This window comes from Hypanus sabinus, chromosome 10, assembly GCF_030144855.1.
Source record: "Hypanus sabinus isolate sHypSab1 chromosome 10, sHypSab1.hap1, whole genome shotgun sequence".
NCBI lineage: Eukaryota > Metazoa > Chordata > Chondrichthyes > Myliobatiformes > Dasyatidae > Hypanus > Hypanus sabinus.
In genome coordinates, this window is record NC_082715.1 from 77458314 (window position 1) to 77477956 (window position 19643).

General features: G+C 40.5%; 2 protein-coding genes across 8 annotated transcripts in view; one reads left to right on the plus strand and one right to left on the minus strand.

The window, feature by feature from the left end:
- Positions 1-15520, minus strand: part of tsnax (translin-associated factor X) — a 124361-nt gene extending 108841 nt beyond the window's left edge. For all 3 annotated transcript variants that reach the window (XM_059982147.1, XM_059982144.1, XM_059982148.1), the window contains exon 1: positions 15385-15520. The gene's annotated coding sequence lies outside the window, so the exon portion shown is untranslated. The remainder of the gene's footprint in view (positions 1-15384) is intronic.
- Positions 15521-15845: 325 nt separating this feature from the next.
- The window catches only part of egln1a (egl-9 family hypoxia-inducible factor 1a), a 96389-nt gene continuing 92591 nt past the window's right edge, over positions 15846-19643 (plus strand). For all 5 annotated transcript variants that reach the window (XM_059982135.1, XM_059982137.1, XM_059982139.1 and 2 more), the window contains exon 1: positions 15846-16577. In XM_059982135.1, the coding sequence (XP_059838118.1) occupies positions 15855-16577 (723 nt within the window). In that variant the 5' untranslated portion in view covers positions 15846-15854. The remainder of the gene's footprint in view (positions 16578-19643) is intronic.

The window sequence follows — 19643 nt, forward strand, 5'->3', positions numbered from 1 at the left end:
AGAAAAAGAAAAAAAAGAAAGAAAGAAAGAGTGCCTGGATATCGGAAGATCCCCACATGCTCCACGGAGTTTGTAATAACTTTAGTATATATATTTATTTCTTTCCCCAAATAACCAATTATTTCATCTCCGGAGCACCTATATATTTAATCCTGTCTTTTGTAAATAAGAGTGCCAAGTTTTCAAAAATGTTTCATATTTATCTCTTAAATTATAAGTAATTTTTTCAAGTGGAATACAGCCGGAAATTTCATTCTTCCAATGATCTATACTTAGGTATGAATCCGATTTCCAAGTAACTGCAATAGCCTTTTTGGCTACAGCCAGTGCAATTTTTATGAATTCTTTCTGATACTTATTCAATTTGGGTTTCGATTTTATCCCTTCAATATCACCTAATAAAAATAATATTGGATTATGTGGAATTTGTGTTCCAATAAAACTCTTAAATTTGTCCAAAAAGGTTGAATTTTAGAACAAGACCAAGTAGAATGTAAAAAAGCACCAATTTCTTGGTTACATTGGAAACACTGATCAGATAAATTTGGATTTAATTAATTTATTTTTTGTGGTGTAATACATAATTGATGTAAAAAAAATATATTGCACTAATCTTAACCGGACATTTATTGTATTTGTCATACTATCAAGACATAGTCTTGACCAATTTGTTTCTTCAATTTTAATATTCAAGTCACTTCCCCATTTTTGTCTTGACTTATTCCTTGTTTAATCGCCTGTTTTTGAATCAAGCTATACATACAAGAAATACATTTTTTAGTTTTTCCTTTTTGAATTAAAGTTTCTATTTCATTAGATTTCGGCAATAACATTGTTTGACATAATTTTTCTCTTAAATAAGCCCTTAATTGGAATTAACAAAAAAAGAGTGTTGTTTGATACTTTATATTTATTCTTTAATTGATCAAATGACATTAATATACCTCCTTCAAAACAATCTCCTATATATCTAATCCCTTTTTGAAGCCAATTATATAAAAGTTGATTATCCATTGTAAAAGGAATAAGTCTATTTTGAATTAAAGATCTCTTTGCTAATAAAGATTTCTTTGTCTCATCATCAACATTTATCTTATTCCATAAGTCAATCAAATATTTTAATATAGGAGATTCTTTCTTTTCCCGTATCCATTTAGATTCCCATTTATATATAAAATCTTCTGATGTATTTTCTCCTATTTTATCTAGTTCTATTCTAATCCATGCCGGTCTATCTTTCTCAAAAAAAGATGCAATAAATCTAAGTTGATTTGCTTTATAATAATTCTTAAAATTTGTACGTTGTCTATAACAAACTTGATGCACCATCAATAACTCTCTGAGACGTGAGGCGAGATATAGGCTTTTATTGGCTGGAAGAAAGAACAAGCAGCAATTGACCACCACACTACATCCTGGAGACTGAGGCCGGGGCGGTGTCTCCAATCGTCTTTATACTGGGGTCCGTGGGAGGAGCCACAGCAGCAGTCAGCCGGGGGGGGGGGGGGGCGTGTCCAGACAGGTATATGTAGTTCACCAAAACTACAAGCATGTACAGTGGATTCCAGTTAACTGAGACAGCAGCTCCAATACATATTGGCCCGACTAAGTGGATATCCAATTTAGCCAAATTTTCATGGAAATTGTTAAAAAGGCATACAAAAAAAAGAAACCACAGTAGATGACCCCAACAGACTCACAGGTGAAGTGATGACCCATTCTCCCACCACCCCACAAGGGATAGGGTTCCTCTTGTCCTCACCTACTACCCCAACAGCCTCCATGTCCAGCACATAATCCTCCTTAACTTCCGCCATCTCCAACAGGATCCCACCACCAAACACATCTCTCCCTCCCCCCACCCTCTTTCTGCTTTCCACAGAGATTGCTCCTTATCTGACTCCCTTGTCCATTCGACCCTCTCTACTGATCTCCCTCCTGACACTTAATTTTGCAAGTGGAACAAGTGCTACACCTGCCCCTACACCTCTTCCCTCACTACCACTCAGGGCCCCAAACAGTCCTTCTAGCTGAAGCGACACTTCAACTGACAGCCTGTTAGGATCACCTATTGTAGCTGTTGCTCCCTGTGTGGCCACCTATTTTAATTTCACTTCCCATTACCATTCCAACATGCCAGTCCATGGCCTACTCTACTGCAGCAATGAGGCCACACTCAGATTGGAGGAGCAACACCGTATATTCCTAATGGTAGCCTCCAGCTTGATGGCATGAACATCAATTTCTCAATTTCAATTTCATCAATTTCTTCCAGTAAGGCCCCCTCAACATTCCTTATTCCCATTTTTCCATTCTCACCTTATCTCCTTATCTGTCCATGACCTCCCTCTGGTGCTCCTCACCCTCTCCTTCCTTCCCTGCCCTTTGGTCCTCTCCAATTAGATTCTCCCTTCTCTAGCCCTGTATCTCTTATACCTATCAACTTCCTAGCTCTTTACTTCACACCCCCACCACCAACTTCCCAGTGTAACCTATAACTTTGTGTCTCTTCCTCCCCTTCCCCCACCTAATTCTGACTTCTCACTTTTTTTTCTCCAGTCCTGCGTGAAGATTCTCAGCCCAAAACATCGACTGTACCTTTCTTCGTAGATTCTGCCTAGTCTGCTGAATTCCTCCAGCACTTTTTGTGTGTTGCACAAGTTTCCTCTTTATCATTTATATTAATACTAATTTCTTTAAGTTATTATAGTATATTTTCAAATTTAAACTAACCACATTTCCTTAAATTGCCAGTTTAGCTAATGACCTTCTTCCATTAAAGTTTAACTGCGAGGTCAGGGTTGTGTCTTTAATATTTCAATAATATTGTAAATATATTGTTTGATAAGCATTATTTGTTGTTTATGGGTTATATGTAAGAAGTATATGAATGGCACATGTTATTATGCCACATTGTACATGCGTGTCTCACTTAATGCTAAACCATGAATGGTCCTAGCTTTGTGTTTCTTTTCAAATCATCTTTATGTTCTTATATTTTGGAGTTACTAAATATAACAGTGGCAATAAGGAAGTTTTAAAGAAACTCGAGAATACTACCTATCTGATGAAGTGTAGTGAGACATTCAAATTTTTTTTTAAAAGGCAGAATTGGACAAATTCACAGGTTCATAAACAGTGAAAACTGGGTGATAATTTATCTTATATAATAAAAAAAGAGAAATATAGAAATATAAAAAAGAGAAATAGAGGCTACATCAGAAAAATAGACATGTTTGATTGCACAAGAGATAACTGGAATGTGTATACTGAGCAAATTGAGCTGTTCTTTGAAGCAAATGAAATAGCTGATGAGAAGTAAGTGCCAGTTTTGCTGAGTGCATTGGATTTAAAGGTATACAGTTTACATAGAAGTTCAACAGCTCCAAGAAAACCAGCTGATATCATGAAAGTATTGCAGGAACATTTATAACTGAAGCCATTGTTGATTGTAGAATTCATTAGGTTTCATAAGCAGAATCAAAAGAAAGGGGAGTCTATTTCAGCATATGTGGCTGAGGTGAAGAGATTAACTAAGCATTCTTAATTCAGTGACAGGCACAATGATACACTGAGAAATCGTTTAGTTTGTGGAACCTTAAAGGCGGCTCCTAACTGAAGCACAGCTTACATTGAAAAGAACAGTTGAAATAGCTATATCAATGGAAACAACAGACAGAGACACTTGAATTGCAGCCAGGAAAGAAAATTTCTGAGAACAAACTTATAATGTCTAAACAGAAACCGGCCTGTTGAACAAATTGTGTTACTGTTCTGGCAGGGGCCCACATACACCAGACCAATGTAGGTTTAAAAAGTGGAACTTACAGATAATGCCACAAAGTAGGGCATATACAAAAAGCCTGTTGGCCAGACAAAAATAAATGGTCTGCACAGGAAAGTGAAAAAGATAAAAAGTCAACTTGCAGTTTCAAAAAGATTACTAAACTGCATGCTATTGATGAAAAGTCTGATAATGATGAGAATGACATGGGACTGTGTAGCCTTGAGATTTATAATGTGAAAACTAACAATAGTAGAAGCATTTCCACACAGGTTCACAGCAGAGCTCAAAAAAGCAACCAGTTTTCAGCATATGTCTTTGATTGGACAGTGGCGTAGATGTAGTAGAAGTGTTCCCTTGGAGATCCAGAGCGGAGCTCGAAAACCCCAGGCTCCAGAAAAGAGAGGTACTGTCTCGAGGAGCGGTCATTGTTGGAGTGGTCTGAGTCAGAGTGGAAAGACTTGGCCCAACAGGCTTCAGCGAGAAAGGCAGAGGAGAGGTAAGTAGGTAAGCTTATTTCTCATTTAACTCTTAAAGGAATAGGTGGTACGTCTGCAGGGCCAATGTTCTATTCTGTGTGCCAGATGTGGGATTTCCAGGAGACTTCCAGCTTCCCTGAAGGGCACATCGGCACCAGGTGCTTTGAGATGCAGCTCCTTAAAGACTGTGTTATGGACTGGAGCCGCAGCTCAATGACCTTCGGCTTATTAGGGAAAGTGAGGAAGTGGTAGACAGGAGCTATAGGGAGGTAGTCACAGTGGGGCCACAGGAGACAAATAAATGGGTGACTGTCAAGAGAGGGAAGGGAAAACATCGGATAGTGGAAAGCACCCCTATGGGTATCCCATTCGACAAGAAGTACTCCATTTTGAGTACTGCTGGTGGGTAGGAAATGACCTACTGGGGGAAGCAACTTTGTCTGGCCCTGTGGCACTTAAGGGTAGAGAAATGAAGAGGTTAGCAGCAGTAACAGGGACTCTATAGTTAGGGAGACAGAAGTGATTCTGTGGATGCAAAAAGGAAACACAGATACAGTACTAGTCTGCCTCCCAGGTGGCAGGGTCCGCAATGTTTCTGAACGTGTCCACAATACCCTGAAACGGGAGGGTGAGTAGCCAGAAGTCATGGTATATATTGTTACTAAAGACATGATCAGAAAAAGCGAGGAGATCCTGAAAACAGAATACAGGGAGTTAGGAAGGAAGTTGAGAAACTGGATTTCCATAATAGTAATCTCGGGATTGTTACATGTGCCATGCGATAGTGAGGATAGGAATAGAATGAGGTGGCAGGTAAATGTGTGCTAAAGGATTGGAGAAGGGGGCAGGGATTTAGACTTCTGGATAATTGGGACCTCCTCTGGGGTAGGTGTGGCCTGTACAAAAGCAACAGGTTGCACTTGAATCCAAGGGAAACCAACTTCCTTGTGGGCAGGTTTGCTAGAGTTGTTGGAAGTGGTTTAAGCTAACATGGGAGGATGGTGGGAACAAATATGACAGAGCTGAGGATGAGCCAGTAGGTTTACCAGTAAGGTAAGGCAGGATAAGTCAATTATCGGGTACAAATGCAGACAATGACAAGAGTTAAAATGTACCACAGAGGCAAAATTCAAAAGGATGAAGAACACAGGACCGAAGGTGCTGTTTTTAAATGCACATTGTTTTCGAAATAAGGTGGATGGACTTGTATGGAACAATTAGAGATTCATCTGTATGACATTGTGGGAATCAATGAGTCGTGGTTGAAAGAAGGTCTAAGTTGGGAGCTTAATATCAAAGGATATACTTTGTATTGAAAGGACAGACAAGAAAGCATAGGCGGTGGTGAAGCTCTGTTGGTAAGAGATGGAATTACTTCTTTATAAAGAGGTGACATAGGGTCAAAGAATGTTGAATCTTTGTGGGTGAAGTTAAGAACTGCAAGGGTAAAAAAAATCATTACGGAAATCATATCTAGCATATGTAGTAGCAGTGTGTGCGTGTGTGCGCGCGCGAGGGAGAGAGAGTGCGCGCGCTGGAAAGGGTATGTAATAAGGATATTGTCACACTTGTAATAGGGAACTTCAAAATGGAAGGGGATTGAGCGATCATAATATGTTTGAATTCATACTGTCATTTGACATGTGACATGGAGAAGCACAAGTCAGTTGTATCAATATTGCATTAGAATACAGGGAATTATAGAGACATGAGAGAGGAGCTTACTCAGGTGGATTTAAAAGAGAGCAGAGGTGGCTGAAGTTTCTGTGAATAGTTCACAGAAGTAGTAGTTCTCAAATGGAAAGGGTAAACAACCATGGCTGACAATGGAAGTTAAGGACTGCATAAGAGCCAAAGAAGGGGCATATAAGGTAGCAAAAGTGAGTGGCAAGTTGGATGATTAGGAAACTTTTAAAATCCAACAAAAGGCAACTAAAAAAGCCGTAAGAAGGGAAAAGATAAAAAGTGAGGGCAAACTAGCCAATAATATAAAGCAGGATACGAAAAGCTTTTTTCAATAATATGAAGATTAAAAGGGAGGTGAGAGTTGATATTGGACCACCGAAAAATGATGTTGTTGTGGTAGTAATGGGGGACAATGAAATGGCGGATGAACTTAATAAGTACTTTGCATCAGTCTTCATTGTGGAAGACACGAGCAGTGTACCAGACGTCTGTGAGTGTCAGCGAGCAGGAGTGAGTGCCATTGCAAAGGAAAAAATGCTAAGCAAACTGAAAGGTCTTAAAGTGGATAAGTCACCTGGACCAGATGGACTACATCCTAGAGCAGGGGTCGGCAACGTTTACCACTGTAAGAGCCAATATGCACCCATTTCCCACAGAAAAGAAAACACTGGGAGCCACAAAACCCTTTTGACATTTAAAATGAAATAACACTACATACAACGGTTTTTTTTTGCCTTTATGCTATGTATAAACAAACTATAATGTGTTGCATTTATGAAATTGATGAACTCCTGCAGAGAAAATGAAATTACATTTTTGCATGCAACAAAAACATTTTGAACTCCGAAAAAAAGACGTTGGGTTGAAGGTTACTCCATAGTTAGCCTACCTTGGATCGAAGAATTAAAAGAAAGCGCGCACTGGCGGGTGTCAGGCATTGGCAGTGGTGATGTATATTAATAGCGATAAAAAACACGTTGTAGCGGTGTGCTACACACAGCGCTAAAATAAAGACACTGCAGTCAAAGGTAACTTTATTCGAACTAAACAGCCTTGCTTTAAAGCCTCCCACAACCCGTCCCCGTGGGCGCGGATGCTCCAAAAGACACGTACTCACAAACCCCCGTAGGCTATCTTCGTTAGCCGGAACGGTGGCTAATTGTGAGCCGGTTCGGATGTGCCAGGAAATGGGGTCTCCACAACGTTTTTAGATTGTACAAGATCACCATAATCTTCAAATTTCGAATTACATTTCAAAAACTAACAAACCACGGGGAGCCGCAGCAGAGGGATGAAAGAGGCGCATGCGGCTCCAGAGCCGCGAGTTGCCGACCCCCGTCCTAGAGTTTTGAAAGAGGTTTCTTTAGTGATAGCAGATGCATTGGTCATGATCTTTCAAAAGTCACTTGATTCTGGCATGGTCCTGAAGGACTGTAAAATTACAAATATCACTCCATTCTTTAAGGGGGAGGAAGGCAAAGGAATGGAAATTATACGCCTGTTAGTTTAACCTCAGTGGTTGGGAATATGTTGGAGTCCATTAAGAATGAGGTTTCGGGATACTTGGACAATAATGATAAAATAAGTCAAAATCAGCACGGTTTTTGTAAAGGGAAGTCTTGCCTGACAAATCTGTTAAAGAGTTCTTCAAGGAAGAAAGAAAGAGGTGGACAAAGGAGAGGCAGGGGGTGTCATTTACTTGGATTTTCAGAAGGCATTTCATAAGGTGCCCCACATGAAGCTGCTTTAACAAGATAAAATCCCATGGCATTGCAGGAAAAATACTGGCATGGATCAAGGAATGGCTGACAGACAGGAGGCAACAAGTGGGAATAAAGGGGGCTTTTTCTGGGTGGCTGACAGTGACTAATGGTGTTCCTCAATGGTTAGTATTGGGATCGCTATATTTTTCATTTTGGTTGTCAATGATTTAGGTTGATGGCTTTGTGGCAAAGTTTGTGGATTGATCATGTCAATAGCCCGAAGCTTTTTTCCCCAGGCTGAAATGGCTAACATGAGGGGGCATAGTTTTAAGGTGCTTGGAAATAGGTACCAAGGGGATGTCAGGGGTAAGTTTTTCCACACAAAGAGTGGTGGGTGCATGGAATGCACTGCCGGCAGCAGCAGTGGAAGCAGGTATAATAGGGTCTTTTTAAGAGCCACTCAGATTGGTATATTGAGTTAGAAAATAGAGGGCTATGCGCCAGGGAAATTCTAGGCAGTTTCTAAAGTAGGTTACATGGTTGGCACAACATTGTGGGCCAAAGGGCCTGTAACGTGCTGTAGATTTCTATGTTCTATGATATGCAGGGATAGGTAGTTCTGTGAAAGCAATGCGATTGCAGAAGGATTGGAAGAATGGGCAAAAAAGTGGCAAATGGAAGACAGTTTTGGGAAAAGTATGATAATGCATTTTGGTCAAAGGAACAATATTGCAGACTATTATCTAAATGGGGAGAAAATTCAAACTTCAGAGGTATAAAGGGACTTAGGAAACCTCATGGAAGACTCCCAGTAAGTTAATTTACAGGTTGAGTCTATGGTAATAAAGGCAAATGCAATGTTGGCATTCATTTCAAGGACAATAGAGTATAAAAACAAAGATATAATTCTGAGGTTTTATAAGACACTGGTCAGGCCGCACTTGGGAGTATTGTCAACAGTTTTGGGCCCCATATCAGTATCCTTTACCATTTATGCGCCTGTCCGAACAGGCTGGAATGTTTTCGAAAGGATTTTAAAAATTATTATTAAGTACTAGTAAAGTCTCATTACGATCTTGCACTTCATTGCAGCTTTCTCTGCAGTTGTTACACTTTATTCTGCATTTTTACTGTTTTTCCTCTTCTACCTCAATGTGCCATGTAATAAACTGATCTGTATGAATAGCATGCAGCACAAGCTTTCACTGCATCTTGATACATGTGACAATAATAAACCAATGCTAAGTTACCAAGAGTTTCTTTAAATTGTTACATATATTCAATAGGCTGAATAATGTTCTTTTAATCCTTTACCCAGTCCAGTCTGTATAAGGCTCCTGTTCCAATCATTGTAGTGCGGCATGGTGGTCATACAGCTTTTAAGTTATAGGACTCATCTCTGGAGGTCCAAGGGAGTTGAGAAGGCAAGCGATTCAATAGAGGTGTGCAAAATCATAACTGATTTAGAATCAATGGAGACAAGCTGTTGCATTTAGGAGAGGAGTCGAGGACTAGTTTCTGATAAATATTCATAAAAAGTGCTCGGCAGCTCAGCCAGATCCTGTGGAAAGGGAGACAATGAATATTTCTAACTGAAGCTTGCTTTTCCTGAAATATTACCTCTATTTCTCTTTCTAGACCTACTGGATGTTTTCAGCATTTTCTGCTTTTTTATTTCAGATTTCCAGCATCTGCAGCTTTTTGACTTTTCATGAAGCAAGTATTTTTGGCTTTAAAAATTGCTTAATGATGAGAAAAGACTTGGAGACATGGGTTTGACTAGAATGCTCTGCGATGTTCTGGCCTTGAATTCGTGGGTAGAGTGGCCACCAACATTCTATCATGCTTCTATGCAAGTATTTCCCTTGAATGAGGTTCAGGACAAGGGATCATCTGAATATTAGACCCAGGGCATTGTTAAAAATTAGACCTAGATATTTTAGAAATTTGATTATACATGTAGAAGATTTGAAATCTTTCTCTAAGTGGCATTGATTCCATGTCTGTGGCTTATTTTAATTATTTGTTCTGAGCCAGTGTTCATAAAAGGACATTTTAATTGAACTTTTTGGTTGAATATAACTTAAGAAATGAGCCTTTTGTCATTTAAAAGTTGTGTATTCATGCACAAAATGGTTATTTTTACATTGCTAATTGAGTTCTTGCAACCAACATATGAAATGTTGAAAGCAAACTAACCCCTTTTTTATGTTAACATTTAGCAGAATGTTTTGAACAGGAAATAAATATAAAATCGGTTGAATTTTAACATCCCATAATTGACATATTTCTAATAGATAGATAATTGATCCCAAAGGAAATTAAAGTGTCACAGTAGCATTACAAGTGCACAGATATTAGAAGAGAGATAAGAAAGAATAAGAAATAAGTTACCTCAAACAGTTTAACAGGAGGGGGGTCATCACTTCCTGGCTGTAGGTTGGCTCATTACAGAGCCTAATGTACATGCAAGGCATATTAAAAAGGTGTATGGTGTGTTGGCACTCCAACTGTGGGGTTGAGTTCAAAAGCTGTGAGGTAATGTTACAGCTATACAAGACCTTGGTCAGCAAGAATAGTTGAGTGAACTTAGCCTTTTCTCCTTGGAATGACAGAGGATGAGAGTTGACCTGATAGAGGTGTATAAGATGATGAGAGGTATTGATTGTGTGATTAGCCAGAGGCTTTTTCCCAGGGCTGAAATGGTTAAATGAGGGGGCATAGTTTTAAGGTGCTTGGAAGTAGGTACAGAAGGGATGTCAGGGGTATGTTTTTTTTCTTACACAGAGTGGTGGATGCATGGATTGCACTGCCCGAGAAGATGGTAGAGGCAGATACAACAGGGTATTTTAAGAAACTCTTACATAGGTACCTGGACTTTAGAAAAATAGAGGGCAATGTGCTAGGGAAATTCTAGGCAGTTTCTAGAGTAGGGTACATGGTCGGCACAACATTGAGGGCCGAAGGGCCTGTAATGTGCTGTAGATTTCAATGTTTTATATATCCCAGAAAGGTTGTCACTGAAGAGAATCCAGAGGCGGCTCATGAGGATGATTCTGGGAATGAAGGGGTTAACATATTTGAAGCATTTGGCAGCTTTGGGCTTGTACTCACTGGAATATAGAAGAATGTGAAGGGATCTCATTGAAACATACCGAATGTTGAAAGGACTAAATAAGGTGGATGTGGAGAGGATGTTTCCTATGGTGGGCTGTCCAGAACCAGAGGGCGCAGCCTCAAAATTGAGGGGCGACCCTTTAGAACAGAGGTCAGGAAGAATTTTTTAGCCAGAGAGTAGTGAATCTGTGGAATGCTCTGCCACAGACAACTGTGGAGGCCAAGACTGTGGGTATATTTAAAGCAAAAATTGATAGCTTCCCGATTGGTCAGGGCATCAAAGGTTATGGTGAGAAGGCAGGTGTTTCGGGTTGAGTGGGATCCAGGATCAGCCATGATGGAATGGCAGAACAGACTGGAGGGCCTGAATGGCCTAAGTCTGCTCCTACATCTTATGGCCTAATAGACAAACAACGAATTAATTAAAATGGAATTGACCACTGGCTTGGCTGTTTAAGTCATTCCACAAAATGAGCTTGAATGGCATTTCAAAGATGCTGAACTGAAGACTGCAGATATCCAATTACGAACTTACTTAGGAGAAAATATAGTCTTTGTGGGAATGACATTTCTAACAATGAAATACCCATTGAATCTTGAGGGCTAGCATTGTGGGACATGAGTGGCTGCGATAATTATTATGTGATTGGAGATCTATCCACTATTTGCATGCCACATCCTCTGCTCGAGTCAACTGAAAGTAAATTAAGTAAGGTATAGGATGGTGTTGTTGCACTGTTCAAGGATAGCACTGGAAAACTCAAACATATCAAGGGTAAAATAGGGCTATATGATAATGCCACCCATCCTAAGTTTTGCAAAGCCTATTTGATTCCTTATACCATCTGTGATAAAGTAACCAGAAAGCCAGATTGCATGGAGGCTGAAGAAACTATTTCCAATGTTAAGTGGAGCCTATGGACAATGCTAGTTGTCCCAGAAGCCAAGAAGAATCAGTTTTTCAGGACCTGTGGTGAGTTTAAGGTCACTGTCAACCCAGTACTATAAGTAGGTCAATACCTTCTACCCAGGATATAGGATATCTTTGCAAACCCTCCTGGAGGAAATTCCTTCAGTAAAGTGAATTTAACTGAGGCCAACATACAGATGGAAGAAGAGCCCAAAGTGTTTCTCACCATAAACACTCACAAAGGGCTTTACCACCATAATGTGCTTACCTTTAGAATAGTATCTGCACCTGCTATGGACCAGGCTCAGTGTTACCTGGATGACATTATTGTTATTGGTAAGGAATATCTCCAAAATCTCACGACTGTGTTAAAAAGATGAGAAAATTTTGGGCTCAGAGCAGAACACAAGAAGTGCATATTCTTTAAACCAAGCATCACTTACTGTGGTCACACTATTGACACACAAGGATTCACAAGTGTGCTGAGAAAATTCAAGCAGTGCTGGATGCTCCAGGGCCAAAAGGCAAGTCACAGTTGTGGTCCTTCTGAGGATTTGTCAATTACTACAACAGGTTCCTGCCAAACTTGCAGACTATGCTCCACCCCCTGAACTCATTACTACAGATCGGGAAGAAATGGAAAGACAAAGCAGTGTGAGGTGGCTTTCAAAAAGGTAGAGGAAAGTATAACATCAGACACTGTATTTACATATTATGACCCATATTGTCCAGTGAAGCTTGCCAAGCACTGTCCAGGATGCCAACACATCCAGAAAAAAGGTGTCCATTGCAGTCAAAACCATTTCCTGCATTCCGAGAGTCAACTCCTTCAACCATTACAGAGGCAACTCCAGATCCTAAGATTATTTCACCCCCACAATTCTCTCCTGCCAAGCAGAGTGATCCCCCTTGTCAGGAAAGACGCTATCCCACAAAAGTTATAAATCCTCCACAACAATCAAATCAAATCTTTAGCCCTGAAATGGACAATTTAAAAGTTAATGTGCTGTGGATGTCTATATAGTAGCTGTACTATATAATTTTTATATATAAGTTGAGATGCATTCTATATTGAGTTGGTTTATAGCTAAGCAGAGAGGTGTGTTGTGAATGTTATATTTCAGTAATATTTGAGTATTATTGTAAATATATTGTTTAAATATCCTTTGTTTACATAATGCATTGTGAGTTATATGTAAGTACATGAATGACATGCATCATACGCCACCACGTCATATGCATGGGTAAAACTATGAATGTACTCGAGTTATCTCAGCTGTGTTTCCTTTCAGTTTTTAAAAAACGTTTTTTGAGTAACAAAATGTAAGTCAGCCCACCTGATGGATTATAATTTGGCATAGTACCAAGAGGAAGAAGCTCTGGAGGCTTTATAGAGGTCAGTCAAATCAGGTTTATGAACCGTCACGTATCGGGAAATTTGTTCACAAACCTGTCTGTCAGTTATTAAACTAACCACTTTGTTTTCAAAGAAGGATCAGGAAAAGGATGTGGTATTAAAGTTAAATTCTGAGAAATTCCAACAATTTAATAATAAATTTTCTAGAAAGTTGTAATCACAGAACAAGGGATTCTCACAACTAAAAGGTGACTGCAGACGACTGTAACTTGTAACCACTGGTTGACAAGATGACACATAAAAAATACTTGAATTCTCGTAAGTATCAAAAGAATGCAATGCTTATACGAGTTAGTTGTTTTTAAAATCAGGAAAATAGGAACCCACAGGTCATAAATAAGATTTTTAAAATTATTATAATTGATTAACAATTTATGACAATCTGTTTAGATACCAACATATCTTGCATATATTCAACATATTGGCATAATAAAATAAACCAACTTCATTTAAACTTATACTTTAATAAGAAAATTAACTACCAAGAATTGAAGATTTTATTTATTTGGTAGCTAGGGCTTTACATAATGGCTTTTTAGATCTGATAAGTGAAATTATAATTCATCAAAATACCAATTAATACGGATGGGATCACCATGAAAGCTGATGCCAAGAATGCTGTATGCTTTGAAAACTCCCAGAAATGTTGGAAAAACAATAGTAATGAATTAAAAGAAACTTGAATACTGATGTAGGTCACTGTATACAATTATTTTTCTTCCATCATTATGCTACTGAAGTATAAGAGGCAAAAGAGGTGTGATATTCCATTTAGCTGTGTACATGTGTGTAGTTGAATGACAATAAATTGAACTTGAAAAGTCATCATGCGCTCAACGGGAACTGAGCAGTTCCTATCATGACACCTTTTGCAACTACTGTAACTTAAATAAAAGTACAACACCTCCGCATAGGATCAACAGCATACGTATTTTCATACAGTTTATAATTATAGAATATAAAAATAGCTTTCAAAATATTACATAGAACGTACTGACTGAAATTTAAATTAAGTATTGTTTAAACTTAGAGTACCACACCAAAAGTACAAAACCATCTTCCACTCAATATTGTGTGAAAACAACTTGTAAGCAGCATCACAAATAGTTATTGGTTAATAATTTAGAACGGTTTCAGTACGTAAGAGCAATAATGTGTAAGGTTTAACATTAGTTGTATGCTGCTGTGAGGCTGCAGATGTGTTGCAAGCGACAAATGGATATTTGTCCAAAAGGAAATAGGTTTGATTATTGTTTATTAGTATAAAAATGCCAATTGCCTTATAACTTTGAAATTCAGATCAATGGAATAAGGGTGAAGAGAGGCTGGACAGAAAGGTTGAAACTTGCTAGTTACAGGGCCCATGGGGGGGCGGGGTTCTATGGTTGAAAAAAATGAATATCTGTCCTGGCTAATGAGCTTCCAACAGTCCGTTAGGCAAAATAATTTCAAAGAATCATCACTATGACTAACTTTCTCCTCAACTCAGCTCTACCTGGCCTACTTTTCATTTCGAAGCTATGGCCCCTGGTTCCACATTCCTCAGCGAAAGAAAACATTGTTCACGCATATTCACGTTTATCCCACAAAACACACTTGGTATCCTTTAATGTTGTCATCTCTTATTTCACCAAGGTCTTAATTTCTCAATCCCTTCATCCCAGAAACCTGTTCCCCCTATAGGAAGCGTATTATTGCAAGGAGATCAAAATTGTATATATTCTCCAGGTGTGCTCTCCCGAAGGTCCTATACAAAGGGCAAAGGGCAGGAACACTTAAATTGCGACAAACACAGGAAATGCTGGAAAACTCATACTGCGATTTGTGCAGTAAGTGTTAAATTTCTTGCCCATGACCTTAAAGGATAAGATGAAAGTTAATCGGGCCGAAACAGTTCCTCTTTCACAGGATTCTCCCGATGTGCGAGCATTTCCAACAATTTTTACTTCAGACTTCCAGCACCCGCAGTATTTTGCCTCTCGCGATTAAGTAGCAAAAATAATGAAATAAAGCAGGAACAAATTAAAACCTTGCATTTATATAGGGGGCGAGAAGAAACTAAACCCGCTGGAGAAAGATAGTTTAAGAATAGGAGAGGCGTGATGAACAACCCCGTCGGGGAATTTGTTACACTTTCTCCTACAATGTAAGCTGATCCCCAGGAACGGTATGTTCACAGCGTTTACCCAAGCAGGAGGTGTTTACTGTGGTTACACGAGTTACTGGAAGTCTAGCTCCGCCCGCCTGCTATCTGAGGGGAGGCACCCGAGATAAAGAAGAAAACGCACCATATCCTCCTGCTTCTGTCCATTGAGCCAGGTCACCCGAAAAAAACACTCCGCGATGGAGGCAGTTAGCGGCCACTTCACACGCTGAGAGAGGGCGGCGAAAGTAAACGGGTTGTCCGTTCAGCCCGGCGCCCCAAGCTTAGCGCCACGCATACTCGCGCGGGGCAATGGCGGTTAGAATTTGAACGACATTCACGGCGAACGGACTGACGGAGCCGGAGCGGCGGGCACGGCACGGCGGACCGTGATTCGCTGGCCCGAGAGCCGGTCAGCGTGCACGCGCGTGTGCACGAGCCCGCGTGGGAGTGAAGGCTGAGCCGAGCATATCGCTGTCAAGAAGGGTCCCTTCTCTTCCCTCCCCCCTCCTTCCCTCTCTCTCGCCCCTTTCCCACCCCGATCCACCCTGGTCGAGGCTTCCCTCCCCCCCCCCCCGTTCCCTCCTTTCTCCCTCCCTCCTTCCCCTCCCCGATATGGCCAGCGAAAATAGTCTGACGCCCGAAACTCGGCCGCCGGCCGCCGACCAGGACCAAAGCTGCGGACTGTGCGGCAAAATGGAGAAGCTGCTACTGTGCGGGCGCTGCAAAAGATCCTTCTATTGCAGTAAAGAACATCAGAAGCAGGACTGGAAGAAACACAAACAGGTCTGCAAGGAGGCGGCGAGCCGCCAGGGAAGAGCGGCTGGCGAGGGCACGCGTAACGCCACGGTGAATAACAACTACCAGCTGCCGCGGCCGCGCATCACACCGGATCCCGTCAACGGGCAGCAGTCGGAGAGGAGCCAAGATTCCCCGGGGACAGCGGGCCACCTGCTAACCGGACCTGGTATCAATAGTCGGAGTCACAGGGGGCCACGTGGACTAAGCGGCAGCTCCCAGATTCTGGTCCAGGACTATATCGTGCCCTGCATGAACAAGCATGGCATCTGCGTGGTGGACAACTTCCTGGGCGAGGAGACAGGCGACTGTGTGCTGCGGGAGGTGCGGGAATTGCACCGCAGCGGCCGTTTCACTGATGGCCAGGTGGTCAACCAGAAAGGAGACTCCTCCAAGGATATTCGCGGTGACCAGATCACCTGGATAGATGGCAAGGAGCCGGGCTGTATGCAGATCGGGATCCTAATGAATAACATGGACGATCTGATCCGGCATTGCAACGGGAAACTGGGCAGCTATAATATTAATGGCAGGACGAAAGTGAGTACACCGGCAATGTTCGGATGTACATGGTTCGTAAAGTTTAATATTATTAGTGCAACGAAACATTAACTAACCTTATCTTCAAGTAAGTTTTTTGACGTCCTCAATTCCTTTTTTTCGTTTCTATAGGGAAATGCGATTTAGCCAAGTTGATCACTTTTGGAGTAGCTGCAACATCACAAGTGGTTTGTGGCTGGATCGACTTCGAAGTGTATTTTTTAATGCTGGTCTTTAAATTCCTGCGAATACTGATTACATCTTTCAGTATTCTAAGTATATTAAAATTCGGAGGCTGTTTTATATCTACGTCAGGATCTAAATTACGCAGCAATAAGCGTTCAAATAGTTATTAACATTTCTTTCTTCTATGTTTATTTCCAACTAGTCAGTAATGTCTGATCTAAAACAGTGAAAATGTAAGGAATTGCACCAGAAGATTGGGGAACAATTTTGGATGTATATGGAGAAATGTGATTGGGAAGACCCTTTTTCAGCAGTCGTCCTAAAGACTGGTCCTTAGCCACTTTCGCTGCAGATGTTACCTTACTTAACGATGAGCTAAACTTTCTTGTTGCTCCTTTTTCTCCTGTCAATCCCCTCATTAATGCCAGTATTGTCAATTTTGACGCGCTATTGTTAAGCCTCCCATTCTCCTTACTCTTGAGTCGGGTTTATTATCATTGATATATGTAGTGAAATTGGTTCTGCAGCAGTAGTACAGTGCAATACATAAAAAGTACTATAAAATACAATAAGAAATTCAAGTAGTGCAAAGAGAAAGCAAAATAATGAGCTGGTGTACACCAGCGTCTGGAAATCTGATGGCAGAGGGGGAGAAGAGAAGCTGTTACTGAAACATGGTGTGTCTTTAGGCTCCTGCACCTCCTAGCTGATGGGGTAGTAATAAGAGGGCAAGTCCTGGGTATTTTAGAAACTGTTGAAATTTTGCTTGTGTTTCATCTTGCAGAAGTTCTGGTTGCTTTTCACATAATTTGCACTGTTTTATGGTCTCCCAATACAGTAGTTTCATTTTACATTTCCCAAAATCAGGTTCAATATCACCGGCATCACTGGCATGTGTTGTGAAATTTGTTAACTCAACTGCAGCAGTACAATGCAACACATAATAAAATAGAAAAAAGTCAGTTACAGTAAGTATATATGTATATTAAATAGTTAACTTAAAAGTAGTGCAGAAACAAATAATCTACAAAAAAATAAAGTGAGGTAGTGTTCATGGGTTCATTGTCGATTCAGGAATTGGATGGCAGAGAGGAAGAAGCTGTTCCTGAATCGCTGAGTGTGTGCCTTCAGACTCCAGTAACTCCTTCCTGATGGTAACAGTGAGAAAAGAGCAAGTCTTGGATGATGGGAGTCCTTAGAGTAATGGAAGTTGCCTTTCTGAGGCACCTCTCCTTGAACATGTCTTGGATACAATTTTCATCTTTATATTTAAGCTTTTAATCCTTCTGTCTCATCCCAACCTCCATATCTCATTTTCTTCGTTTAAAGTCCTCTTCCACTTTGATTACACCTCATTATTTCTTTCTTTCTTCCAATACTTATAGGCCTGGGAAGTGTTGAGAATGTAATTCGACATTAAAGAGGAATATTATACACTAATGGAGACATAGTCATTTATATTTTAGTCCAGTGAACATTGGACAATGTATAATATTCTGAGCAACACATACAAAGTGCTGGAGGAACTTAGCAGGTCAGGCTGCATTCATGGAAAAAAAGTACAGTCGCCATTTCAGGCCAAAACCCTTTGGCAGTACTGGAGAAAAAAAAAGATAAAGGAGTAGATTTAAAAGGTGGGGGGGGGGGAGACGAGAGAGAAACTCCAGGTGATAGATGAAACCTGGACAGGGAGGGATGAAGTAAGGAGCTGGGAAGTTGATTGGTGAAAGAGACAGAATGCCACAGAAGAAAGAAAAGGGGGGAAGGAGCACCAGAGGGAGGCAATGGGCGAGCAAGGAGATAGGTGAAAGAGAGAAAAGGAGATGGGAAATGGTGAAGGGGCTGAGGAGGGCATTAGGTTGGAGGTTACTCAAATGGAATATAAGGTGTTGTTCCTCCAACCTGCGTGTGGCCTCATCACAACAGTGGAGGAGGCCATGGATGGACGTATCGGAATGGGAAGTGGAATTAAAATGTGTGGTCACTGGGAGATCCTGCTTGTTCCCAATCTACATCGATAGTGTTAATATTTTGCTAATATTTAATGTGTAATATATTGGCTCTTTTTTCCCTGTTTCTTTATAAATCAAGTGCATCCTGTGAAGGATCGGCCTAAAACGTCGACTGTACTTTTTTCCATAGATGCTGTCCGGCCTTTTGAGTTCCTCCAGCATTTTGTGTGTGTTGCTTGGATTTCCAGCATTTGCAGAATTTTCCCTTGTTTATAATGGTATCTGTTTTGTTGAAGGGTCTCATCCAGAAATATCAACTGCTTATGCCCTTCCATAGTTGTTGCATGACTTTCTGAAATCCTCCAGCATATAGTGTATGTTGCTAGGGATTTCCAGCATCTTCAGAGTCTCTTGTGTTATGGTATAAGAATAATGGAAGTTATATTATTTTAATTGGAGAAATGGGAGTACCAGAAAGGTTCTTGCACATAAGTAAGTGTGGTTTTAAGGTGACTTAACACCATTCTCCTTAATTTGTTATATACTGTCTAATTTTGAAATGAATTATATGCTCAATGATTCCCAGCATATGCTGCAGAAAGTTTTTTGAAAGAGTCTTGAACTAAATGCTTTTGTCTTTAGCATTTACATGCAGAGCCCCTCCATCAATGGGGATAGTCTTTGAGCCTCCTCCTTCCAATACCTGTTCTATTAGATGACACAAAAGTTGGGGGTGTTGTTGATAGTGTGGCGGGCTGGCAGAGGTTACATTGGGACATCAATTGTATGCAAAGCTGGGCTGAGAAGTGGTAGATGGCATTCAACCCAGATAAGTGTGAGTTGGTACATTTTGGTAGATCAAAGATGATGGCAGAATATAGTGTTAATTACAAGACTTTTGGCAGTGTGGAGGATCAGAGGGATCTTG